Genomic DNA, 13,172 nt, shown 5'->3' with positions numbered 1-13,172 from the left:
AATAGCCACTGAAAGAAGCCATAAGGGGTCGTACAGTGGAGTTCTGAAATGGTGACATGCAGTATTTACTGTATAGAATTACTGATGTGTAGCTTATCTCACTGTGTGTGAATTCAGGGGATCTGAGCATTACAGTCAATGGAGTTTTGCATGTCCCAATTAATTTTATAACATTGATATAGAGTTTCCTGACTAGGTCTCCTCATAAAGGCAGTTGCCACTGATGACTTGCTAGCATTTGAATTCACTCACCAAACATCTACTCTTTATATGGCTGCTCTTTCTACTTTCAATCAATTTTCTTCTCCACGTAATATACTAATCCATATCCAGTAATTACAAATGTAAAGATTTTAAAGAACAGATGCTAGTATCAACCAGGAACTGCCCATTTATTATTTGTAATCCTCTCCAAACCAGTCTTTCTTTGAAAATGGTCCTCATTACATATAACCTGAAATACTGACTTTCAGTTCTCTGACATGACAGAAGTTTAGAATGTTATGTGGGTGGGCTTGGCAACTGGTGACTAAGTCACAGGTCTTTAATGTCATTTACATATCCTTTAGAAAAATAACACCAGAGACATGTTCTCAAAGAAATATTTGTGCTCACTTGAAAAAGAACATACAAATTTCATTTGTTAACATTCATTTTATAAAATACCTTAAAAGAACAGATAAAGTACTTGAGGTTACATATCCAGGATTGAAAAAGAACGAATAAAATATAAATTAATTGAACACATAACTATTTTGCCACATTAGACAAGTTTTAAAAAATGCATTTCAAACAATAAAAATGGGAACTGGGAAGAAAAAAAAAACCTTTCGTTCTATTGCTGTCTTTCTCTGGAACATCTTCCTTGAAGCTCTAACATTCCAGGTTTACAGGCAGTACCTGCATTGATATTTAAAATATACCATATTTTACTTCCAAATCAGTCCATTTGAGACATTTTAAAACCAGATGAGATAATTCAGTGCAAACTAAAGCTTCAAGTTGAAAAGAGGCAAAGTCACGTTCAAATCGCAGGAAATGCTTCCGGAACTGAATAATTAAGAAGTTCACATTATGAATAAATCTTTGCATGTGTGTCCTTGGTGTGTGCAATACTGAGTTAGCAAACAGACCCTTGGCGGTTGTAGTCAGGGCTCTATCACTGTGGGCAGGGGCAAGGCGAGGAAAGGGCTGACAACTCTAGTGGAAGCAAGCTCAAGTTAAGTATTAAAATGCATGAATTTGGTTCGAGAAAATTTGGCTGTGATATACCAGATAACAAGAGGTTAGGGATGGAGGGTGGGGAGTTGGGATGAGGTGAGAAAAGAAGAAGAAGAAGAAGAAGAAGAAGAAGAAGAAGAAGAAGAAGAAGAAGAAGAAGAAGAAGAAGAAGAAGAAGAAGAAGAAGAAGAAGAAGAAGAAGAAGAAGAAGAAAAAGGAACTCTGGAGTTGGAGATACCGTTGGATGCCAGGTAGAAGTTAAAACTGGCCATGGTTTAATTGTATTGATTATAAACACTGGCTCAAATCTTGAGTATTGGGAGGAATATCTAATTTCTGGATTAGAGGGAACATAGTATGGAACATTTCAAAGTATTAGCTAGTAGTCCCTTTCATAATAAAAAATAATTTGAATTACTTTTAATTATTTTTTGAATTATTAATTTGAATTAATAATTTGAATTATTTTTACAAACAAATTCTGTGAGTTTTCATGTTTCCTGTCTGTACTGTCTTATGTATGATTGATTAGATTCACTTTCCTTTATGACAAAACTGGCTGCTGCTACTTAGTGGAAAACTCAGAGATCTCGGTGCAATCCAGAAAATAACATCACCCCCACCCTAAGCTTCAGGTCCAAATAAATGCTGTCACCACAACTTTAGTTTTTAAATTGCTATTGAGAATTTCTTATATGGTATCTAAAAGTGGATAAGAATATGCTGTGGGTCCCAGTGTTCCTGTTTTCCATCAACCCCCTAAGCTAATGAGGCTGTTCTAACAATGTCAGGACAGCCAAGGGGCAATTCTGGGTTTTAGGCTATGCTGACTGTTGGCAAGTTACATGACAGCCCAAAATACATAGCACTGTATCACTATCAATATGACATCAGAACTTATAAAGCAAGTAAAAAATTATGAGCAGAAACAACAAATAGCCAATTGTAAAAGTATTAAAAAAAAAAAAGAAAAACACCTGTATTCACACATCCTCACAAGAATAGTATCTAAGGAAATTAAAAATCACCCTTCTAGTGGCAGAGGCAACAGAGGACCATCTGAACAAACCCAAAATATGCAGAGACTGGGGATTCTCAAGTCCTGATGCATCTCATGAAAGCCACGTGGCGAAAGAAGGTGCTGGACCCTCCTCCTGGGTAAGCATGGCTTTGTGCATGAGTCCTGTACAATGCCAACCCCATCAGATCTACCTGACGTTCTACCTCGTTCTCCTCACTCAAGACGAGAAACTTATTATCTGAGGCATCTCTGTGTGTCACAGTGGGTGTGGAGTAAGGAGTGGTAAGAAACACCCAGAAACCTACAACTAAGTCCATCCTTAGGAGGAATCTAAATGTGGCTCAAGCATTTTGCATGGAGATAGCTTTGATTTTTTTTCCACTACTAAGGATGAAACAAACAAACAAACACACTAACAAAAACCCAAACCTACTTGAAATTACTGAAGAGTTCTGAAGTCCTGGCACCAAGTTTGAAGGCCTCATGCATCAGATTAGAGGCATTTACAACCAAACATGGTGGAGTTGGATTGTGAGTTTGTGCACACTGTAGATGGTCAATAAATATTTTTAGATTAAAAGTAACACATACCATGGTTGCATCTGACTGGACAGAGCAACACAGAGCAATCAACGAGAAAACCCACGGAGCAAACAGAAATCCTAATTTGACTGGAGAAATGGTACTAAGAGTTTTGCAAATAACATGGCCGACAGGAGCAGATAACAGTCATGGGTGCCTTAGGAGGCTCGTGTCCTGTGAGGAGCCAGGGTGACATGGGGAAATAGAAAATGGACTGTATTCCAGTAGGGGGAGGCCGGTGTGTTAACATCCTTTGAGGCGGTGGCTCCCTTCTCAGCTCTCCTGGAAGAGATGCAGGCATACATGCGAGGGTACCGGAGTACAGCACTGTCTCGTGCAATCAGGTTTTCCCTGCATCTGCAGTAGTCACTTTTACAGCATCATGGCACTCCTGGGTCAGCAAGAGGGAGAGCATGGAAAACTAAAGGTCACAGCGTTTAAACTAACAAGGGAAGCTCTTTTGTATTATATAAAAACCCCTTACAAAAGGCAGTTTATTGACAAATAAATGTTTTTTACATTCAGGTTTTTCCCACCTCTCAACAGTGATGGTTCTCAAAGAAATGACTCAGTAGTGAAGACAAGACCACACACACTTCTTTTTCATTCTGCATTAGTTTTCAAACGCCAAAAACTCAGAACCTTCAGACTGGGATGCTGTGTAAATGGGAGAAATGGAGCTGGACCAGGGGACTTGAGGTGGGGCCTGGATAGAGAGCAACACAGAGGTGATTCTGCCGCTGCTGTGGGCAGCAGGGCCAAGTGGGCATGGAAAGGCTTACAGCAGACCTGACTGACTCCGCAAAGGGCCCGTCAGGAACACAGTACAGGAATCAAAAACAGAGACAAACTGCAATTCTGCCAACATGTAAACAAGGAAAAGCACTTCACAGATTCAAAGTTCAAGGGGGAGTAAACGTCTTTAAATTATTTTATCAGTTCAACCCTGATTTAAAAGTATGGCTAGCACAAACACAGAAGCTGCAGCGTGGGCATCCTAAGGGAGCTGTGGTCTCCAGAGGAGCAGGCCTCCAGGCGGCCCTTGTGGAGATGCCACGCAAAAAGTCGCCGTGGCTCCTGCGATCCCTCTCTGTCCTTTTGTTCCACACTCCTGGAATATCTGTCAACTGCTTTACCCTTTGGTGTTTGCAGTTCTGGCTGCTATAGGTTTAGACGTGGGGAGACAGGAGGAGGGAAGGCAAATTCTCGAAGTATGCTCCTGGCCACTTCCACATTATTCTGGGCAATCTCTAAGGCTCTTTTCACCTCTTCAAAGGCGTACCCCTCTCCCATGAGTTTTGCAATTTTTGCATCGACATTTTCCATCGCTGCCTCGGGCCCATGGGGCTTTCTGTGATGAATTTCTGGTGCAGTCCTGCGGGGCCGTGGTTTGGGGGGTCTAGCTGGTGCTTGCGAACCATCTGTGGAGATTTTCAAAGACAGACACATTGAAACAGTGGGATAAAAACAAATACTATCGAAGAGAGCAGTGTTATCTCATTATTTTATCTTAAATGTTATTTTTCGTTTTCTCTACAACTGTTTTTATTTGATGGCTATCTTACTGTGAAATGGAAAATGTTGCCTCACTTCGAACATTAGAACGAAGCAGGAGAATATAGTAGTTTGACTGAATACTAACATACTTATTTTCTGATTCCATATTTTACTTTTCTGGCCACAAGAGAGTTACATAAAGAACAAACAAACAAACACACAAACAACAGTTGAAGCTCAGAGTAAAGTGGCAAGATCTGCTTCGTAACATACTATATCTTTTTCAACCATGGCATAGCCTGTGGCTGCTTCAAGAGGTAGAGAGTTGAGGGGTTCCTGTCAGAGAGGATAAGCATCTCCTATGACATAAGAAGAAAAAAACGCAGCATAGTGCCCAGATGTTCTTGGTCCTACTCATTTTCTGGTGGAGCTATTCTGAGATATACACTGTGTAGGGTCTCCTCCTACCCGATTTTTCAAGTTAATGTGCGGCACTTCACTTACACTAAGAAAGATGAAGTGAAGACGGCAGATGGTTTGGCTCTATTAGCCAACATGTTGAACAAATTAAATGTGGCATGACTTGAGCAAACATTTTAGATTCTGATGCAGGAACTTTTGCCTGAGAAAATACAAACAGAGCAAACCTCAGAAGGAGAATGGCTTATAGTTCAGGACCCTGATGGTAATTAATTCTTTTTTTAAATGCATCTTTAAACCTGTGCAGTAGCATGGATAGTGTAGATGTGTACACATTTCTGTGTGTGAGTGGGTGTACATGTGCCATGACTCAAATGTGGTGGTCAAAGGACAACCTTGGGGGTTAGTCCTTGCCCCTACCTGTGGGAGGCAGGGTCAATGCTACATATATACCTCTGCACACATCAGGCTGGATGGCCTACAAGATTCTGAAGATTTTCCTGTTTCTTCCTCCCATTTCACTGTAGGTAGCTGAGATTGTATGCTAGCTTTCTAACATATCTGGCTTCACACAGGTCTCGGAGATCCAAATTCAGTCCCTTACGGCTATTCAAAAAAGTATATTATCTACTGACCTATTGCTCCTTCCCGGATAAAGTAAAACGAAGTACATTGGCACTCATGAACATACAGGACTCTTGAGGACAAAGGAAATTAACGATAAGCTACCATACAGATCCCGGGGCATGGACTGGGTACCTACACAGAGTATGTTCATCCCTCTCTCTATAGACGGTAGTGTGATTCCCAAGTGTGGATTTTAGAAAGAGATAGGACTATGTATAGACAATGATACTTACTGAACATTTTTTTTTTCTCTTGTAAAACAAAAACCACACAGTAAAGTGAGTTATGAAGTGAAGGCCTTGCAGTTTTCCCCACCTCTTTCTGTTCTTTTTTTGTTTTGTTTTGTTTTTCTTTTTTTATTCTTTATTAATTACACTTTATTCACTTTGTATCTCCCTTGTGGTTCCCTCCCTCCTCCCGTCCCAATCCCTTCCTTCCTCCATCCTCTGCATGCATGCCCCTCCCCAATTCCACTGATAGAGGAGGTCTTCTTTTCCTTCCTTTTGATCCTAGTCAATTAGGTCTCATCAGGAGTGGCTGCAGTGTCTTCTGTGGTCTGGTAATGCTGCTTCCCCCTCAGGGGGAAGTAATTAAAGAACAGGCCAATCAGTTCATGTCAGAGACAGTCCCTGTTCCTATTAACAATGGAAGCCACTTGGATACTGAACTGCTATGGGCTACATCTGTGCAGGGGTCTTAGGCCCAGAAGCAGAAATACACACATGGTATATACTCACTCATATAGACATATAATACAGGATAAACCTACTAAAATCTGTACACCTAAAGAAACTAATTAAGCGGGAGGACTCTTGCTAAAATGCTCAATTCCTATCCAGAAAGGCAAAGAGGATGGGCATCAGAAGAAGGAGAAAAGAGGGAACAAGTCAGGAGCCTGACACAGAGGACCTCTGAAAGGCTCTGCCCTGCAGAATATCAATGCAGATGCTGAGATTTATGGGCAACCTTTGGGCAGAGTGCAGGGAATCTTAGGAAAGAAGTGGGAAACAGTAAGATCTGGAGAGGACAGGAACTCCACAAGGAGAGCATCAGAACCAAAAAATCTGGGCACAGGGGTCTTTTCTGAGACTGATACTCCAACCAAGGACTATGCACGGAGATAACCTAAGACCCCTGCACAGATGTAGCTCTTTCTGTTCTTTCTGGCCTTATCAACCCCTGATGGCTTCAGATACTACTGTAAGGTGGAATTTTCAATATAATCAAATCATAAAAATTACCTGATCCATTACTTCATTTTGTCCTTCTGAAACAAGTACAGAATTTTTGAATGAGATCGTAACTTGTAAAATTATCATCCCACTAACAGTTTTAGGACGGTCAATGCTACATATATAAATAAAAACCTCTATAACTAAAATATTTGTTTCTACACCAAACTAGATGATAGTCATATTTTAATTTTTCTTGTTCTACATTAAAAAAACCTGATTTAAAAATACTGTAGCTGTAGATTATATATATATATGTATGTATTTTATAGTCACATAAAGAATATATGATTTCTGAGTCTTGCCAAAATCTGTATTGGTTTTTCATAAGTAAACTATATATCCCTGTGCAGGATCTAGGTCCTCACTGTTTACTTACAGGCTGGGAAACTGGTGGTACAGGCTCCTCATAACTGCTCATGCCCCTAAAGCCTCAGGCCCCTGCTTGAAGTAGAAATACCACTAACAGGGCCTGAGTTGATTTCTACCCTCTCACCCCAATACATAAGAGGAACTACTATTTTTAATTCAGGAGTATAAACCATGAATGCCTTATACTTTCTGCTGCCCATACCTCCTTACCTGGTACATGGCTAGTGTCTCTCTATTCTTGTGTCAGATGGAGACAGCTGGTATACCTGATTTTTACAAGGCATATACAGTGCCCAAACTCACTAAGCCCTGTTGCATAAGAATCTAAGAATTGGAAAGAAGAGTTGGTGACCATACGGAGTCAAAACCAATACTATATAGCAAAGAAATGTCTAAGGCTCAGGAAACATTGCTGAAAAGGAGGGCAAAAAGATTTTAAGAGCCAGAGGACCAGGATATCTGCTGTGAGATATTGCCTTTATATATGAAAAAAAAAAAGCTGTAACCATAAAATTCCAAATAAATTTAATAACCTACGTAATGACAACATGCGTTGAAAGGCCTTGTTCATGGGGGAAAATTCAAAGGCTCCACCCTGATAAGACTGCCACATAAAAGTAGTAATAACTAATTAACCAGAGGTACAATTTTCAAAAAAGGAACACAATAAATTTGAGAAACAACAACAAAAAAGCAATATGTTGCCTCTAGAAGAACCCAACTTTAGCAATAAAAAAAGAGACAAAGATAAAAATCACTGACAAAATAATTTAAAACAAATGATTAGAAACAAACTTTAGAGCTTCCAAGGGAAGGAATATAAACAGGTGGGTGGAATGAAGAAGTCAATGTGGGCATATAGATAAGAAATTTAAAGTAAGATTTTGAAAAAAAAAAAAAAAAAAAAGCACATCTTAGACATGAAGAGCTCAGAATAGAAATGTTAGCAGCTGACAGAATCAAAGGAGAGGAGCATGAACTTGAAGATTTGCCTTTTGAAATACCCTGCTTGGGCTAACAAGAAAAGAAGCATAAAGCACTTAAGAACTTTGGAATACCAGTAAACGAAAAACTAAAACAAAACCGAAAACCAAAAATCAAAAACACAAGTACACTTTTTGGAATACCCAAAGGCAGGGGGAAAAATCTTATATAAGAAGTGGGAAATAGTAAGAACTGGAGAGGATAGGAACCCCACAAGGAGAGCAACAGAACCAGAAAATTTGAACACAGGGGTCTTCCCAGAGACTCATACTCCAACCAAGTACCAGGCATGGAGATAGAACCCCTGCACAGATGTAGCCCATGGCAGTTCAGTGTCCAAGTGGGTTACATAGTAATGGGAAGAGGGACTGTCTATGACATAATCTGATTGGCCTGCTCTTTGATCACCTCCCCCTGAGGTGTCTTACCAGGCCACAGAAGATGACAATGCAGCCACTCCTGATGTGATCTGATAGACTAAGATCAGAAGGAAGTAGAGGAGGACCTCCCTTATCAGTGGACTTGGGGAGGGGCATTCGTGAAGAAGGGGGAGGGAGGGTGGAACCAGGAGGGGAGGTGAGAGGGGTTTATGCGGGGATACAAAGTGAATAAAGTGTAATTAATAAAATAAAATAAAATTAAAAAGGAAATAAAAAAAGGAAAGAAGGCAATGCTTGGTTTCTCTATCAATTCAGGCTACAAGACCATCCAAGACAGTAATCACTGAGAAAATCTGTGATTACCCAGGGAAGGTTTTCAAACATGTCCAAAAAGTTCTACATTCAGATGTGAAAGAAATGCAATCACCACCATGAAAGCATGTAAAATGGGAAACATTATTGAAAAGGAGATATATCACAAAGTAATGGAGCAAACATAGTGAACCAACAAAAAAGGTAAGGTAAGGTAAGGTGCATAGGTACAAGAACATCGAAAACACACACACACACACAAACAGAGAGAGAGAGAGAGAGAGAGAGAGAGAGAGACAGAGACAGAGACAGAGACAGAGAGATACAGGGAAAGGGAGAGAGAGAGAGTCTCTATGGTAAAACAATTTCCAACAATATGTAACCTAGAAATGTAGGGAACCAGTGAAGTCCCCAGTGAATGGGTATTGTTTGATAAGGGCATGGACTCCAATGCCTCAGCTCCAGAGGAGGAGCAAAGACTTTCCTAGTGTGGCTCAAACAAATGAGAACACTTTCTTTGGGTCTGAATGTAAATGTTGACAGTATGTGGAGGAAATGTTCCCTGTAGCTTTCTGACTTTGGGGATATACCTTATGAAAACTGCTCCCGTGGAGATTAGCTAAACCCATCTCCTTGTTCACCTCTATATAATAAACCCACCTTGTTTGTCTGTCTTTAATAGCCCCACTTCCCTCTTCAACTGAATATAATAAACACAGGGAGAATCTCAGTGTTGTGCCTTCTTCAGACAGCCCAGGCCTCCTGATCCCAGCTTTCTGTGAATGTCTCTGTGTCTGTCATTTATTCATTCTCTTATCTCCTGTCATTTATTCATTCTCTCATCTCCCCATTTAAGTCAACCTTTGGAGTCATACAAACACAAACTGACTTCAGTAGCAAAGATACAATCAGGTTGAGAGTAAAGAATGGTTAATGATATTCTAAACAGAAGCCTAGGACAGATACAACTGGTTAAATTTCTATCTAAAAATAAGCCCAAAGGGACAAAGTCATCTTATATTGAATAAAGGAGCCATTTAACAAGAAAATATGACTGAACCTATATGAATTTAGTATCAAAATATCCAATTTTATCTAACAAAACTATTGCATATGGAAGGTCAGGCAACCTTCAATGTAACGATGGTGACAAGATTTCAACATCCTGCATCTGTCCAGATCATTTAGAAAAAGACATTAACAAACACCAGAGCTCAACTGTAAAAGGGATAAATGACCTTAATGATGCCTGGAGACTCTTCTATCCAACAGCTGCAGAGGAGACATTAATCTATCTGCTCATGAAGCTGTCCCTAGAATAGTCCACCGTAGGACAAAAAAGCAAGTCTTAACAAACTAAAATAACGGAAGTGATACCCTGTATTCTTTTTGATCAAAATGGAATAAAATTTGAGTCGACAAAAGGATTCTGAAAATGTTAACATTCATAGAACCTGAAGATTTTTTCAACAAACAAGCAAGTCATGGAGAAAGTTGGGAGCATTCTGAAATTTCTAAAAAACAATGAAAATAGAGAAAACACATGAAACACAACAAGAGGCATCCTAAGGCAGAAGAACATGCTGTGAAGACTCTGATCAAAAAATAACAGATGCTGAGCCTGATGGGCAACTGTTGGGCAGGTGAACGGAATTTTATGTAAGAAGTGGGAAATAGTAAGAGCTGGAGAGGACAGGGTCTCCACAAGGAGAGCAACAGAACAAGAAAATTTGAACACAGGGAACTTCCCAGAGACTCATACTCCAACCAAGGACTATTCATAGAGATAACCTAGAACCCCTGCACAGATGTAGCCCAGGGCAGTTCAGAGTCCAATTGGGTTACATAGTAATGGGAAGAGGGACTGCCTCTGACATAATTTGATTGGTCTGCTCTTTGATCACCTCCCCCTGGGGGGGAGCAGCCTTACCAGGCCATAGTAGAGGACAATGCAGCCACTTTTGATGTGAACTGATAGACTAAGATCAGAAAGGAGAGGAGAACCTCCCCTATCAGTGGACTTAGGGAGTGGCATGCAAGCAGAGGGAGGAGGGAGGGTGGGATTGGGAAGGGAGGAGGGAGGGGCTTATGGGGGGATGCAGAATGAATAAAGTATAATTGATGAAAAATTAAAAAAATAACAGAAACAAAAAACAAAACAACACAAAACAAACAAAACAAAAACCAAACCAGGAAACTCTCAAATAAACACTCGACAATCTCTAGCACTTAGAAAAGCAAAAACAAACTTAAACCGAATCTAGTGTAAGGAAGGAAACAACAAGGATTTCAGCAGAAATAAGTGCTAGATAAAGAACAGATTCTTCAAAAACCTGAACAAAATAAACTTGCAGATAGGTGAGCTAAGAAAGCTGAAAGAAAACCGTTAGATATGACATGGAAAATGAAACATTGCAACCTCAACTTGAGAAATGCAATTATAGAGATTCCCATGAACAACCATATGCTAACAAACAGGAAAACCCAGAGATATAAATGTTTGGTCATGTAAAATGGGCTAAAAGTGAACCTTGAAAACACAAGAAACTGAACAGAACAATGGTGTTAATGAGATTGAATCTGCAATCAAGTTTCCCACCAAAGAAAAGCACAAGATCACTTAGCCTTACTGACCACGTTTAACAAACTATTTTCTTTTCACTTGATTTTCACAATTTATCAGTGATTGGAACCCTTCCAGATATCCAGTGCTATCCAATTTCCAACCAGACAGCTATGGAACAACAACAGCAAACCTACAGACCATTAAGTTTCTGATGAATACAGATATAGATATTTTCAACAAAGTTCCATGGAATCAAATAAACTATTAAGTTACAGTGATCATTTACTGCCAACACACTGCTTTCATCGCAGGAATTCAAGTTTATTCATCATCATTCAAACTGGTTGCATCCCCAGAATTAAGAGACAATTCAACATATAGAAATCAATAAACATATATTTATACTGAACTGACTAAACAAAGAATGAAAATCATATGACCATATGATCTCAACAGATGCATAAAAAGCACTTGATACCAGTTTACATTTCTTTATGACAAAACACCTCAATACAGTATGAATTAAGCACAATAAATAAGCCCTAGATGACAGTAATCTAAGTGGAGAGAAGCTGAAAATATTTTCTCTGAGATCAGAAACAAGACCAAGGTACCCATTGTCACCAACTTATTCAGAACAAAACCATAAATTCCAAAAAGAATATCTAAGCGAGAAACAAATTGAAAACCCTAAAAATAAAGACAGGAGGCAGTTAAGCTAACACTTTTTATGAAGGACTTTTGTGTGTATATGATTCTGTATGCAAAAAAATAAGGAATCTAGCAAAAGAGTATTAGTCAATATTAATTCAATGATGTAACAGGATGCAGAGCCTACGCATGAGAATTAGTAGCTTTCCACATATAAGCAATTCAATGAAATAAAAGGCATACAAGCTATAGACAAAATATTCAGGAATGAGCCTAACTATGGAAGTAAAAGGGTTCTTCAGTGAAAGTTATAAAACATCAATTGAAGAAACTGACAAGAAAAACATTCCAGATCCATGGACTTGAAGACTACTGCTAAAATGTATACAGCATTTAAATAATTCTATAGATTCAAATCAACCTCTGGATTCACATGCAATCTCTGTCAAAATACCCATGTCCTTTTCAGAGAATGAAAAAAAAATTAATATTTATATGGAAGCAAAAGGATCTCAAAGAGACAAAGCAACTTTTGAACAGAAAGAAGAAAGGCAGAGGCTTCACACCAGACTGCAAGACAGCAACACAACAAACTCAGAGGCCAACGGAATTGAGATTCAGAACCCACACATCTGCTGCCAACCGGTTCTCGCAGCACACACCGGGGAAGGTCTCTGAGATGGTGCTAGGAAAATCAAATATCCACATGTAGAAGACTGAAATCCGACCCCTGCCTCTTAGTGCTTAATAGAAATCAACTCGGAGTGTATGGGAACACCCCAGTGGCACAGCTCTTAGTCATTTCCTTTCTTACTGTTGGTAATTGCACTGTGGTTTTTAGTGTATATGTCATGCTTGTGCAGTTCACAAAACCACAACAAAATAGACAAAATTCCTTCTGCTTTATAGATGCAAGCTGCTCAGGAACTAAGGCTGAGATACCACGAGGGATTTTCTGATATGAAAAAGCGGCAAGAACCCAGCAAGGGGCTCTGCCGAGGTCACAGAGGTGTTTACTGCTTACAGTACCTTTCATTCCTTTGTTGTCACTGTTATTCCTTCATCACTGCTCCTGTTTTATTATAAAGGAGTCCTACAAGTGCTTTAACAATCATTGCTACATGGAGGTGTGATTTTTTGATTGTGTCCTAACTTGATTTTGGCTTGGCTACTGAGGGAACCACAACACAAACTTAATTAACAATAAAGGAATAAATGTTTGCACAGCTTACTAAAATTGTTCAAATTCACTTAAGTTTAATTGGGCTGACACATGATGACGTGGGATCTTTGGCATATTATTAAAA

At 39.4% G+C, this 13,172-nt stretch overlaps 1 protein-coding gene across 6 annotated transcripts in view; it reads right to left on the bottom strand.

The window, feature by feature from the left end:
* Positions 1 to 588: 588 nt before the first annotated feature.
* The window catches only part of Cblb (Cbl proto-oncogene B), a 196,226-nt gene continuing 183,642 nt past the window's right edge, over positions 589 to 13,172 (bottom strand). For all 6 annotated transcript variants that reach the window (XM_060370540.1, XM_060370538.1, XM_060370539.1 and 3 more), the window contains one exon: positions 589 to 4,245. In XM_060370540.1, the coding sequence (XP_060226523.1) occupies positions 3,986 to 4,245 (260 nt within the window). In that variant the 3' untranslated portion in view covers positions 589 to 3,985. The remainder of the gene's footprint in view (positions 4,246 to 13,172) is intronic.

Source organism: Meriones unguiculatus, chromosome 17 (genome assembly GCF_030254825.1).
Source record: "Meriones unguiculatus strain TT.TT164.6M chromosome 17, Bangor_MerUng_6.1, whole genome shotgun sequence".
NCBI lineage: Eukaryota > Metazoa > Chordata > Mammalia > Rodentia > Muridae > Meriones > Meriones unguiculatus.
The sequence above is the reverse complement of the archived record's forward strand: the minus strand, read 5'-3'. Positions and strand labels throughout refer to the sequence as shown.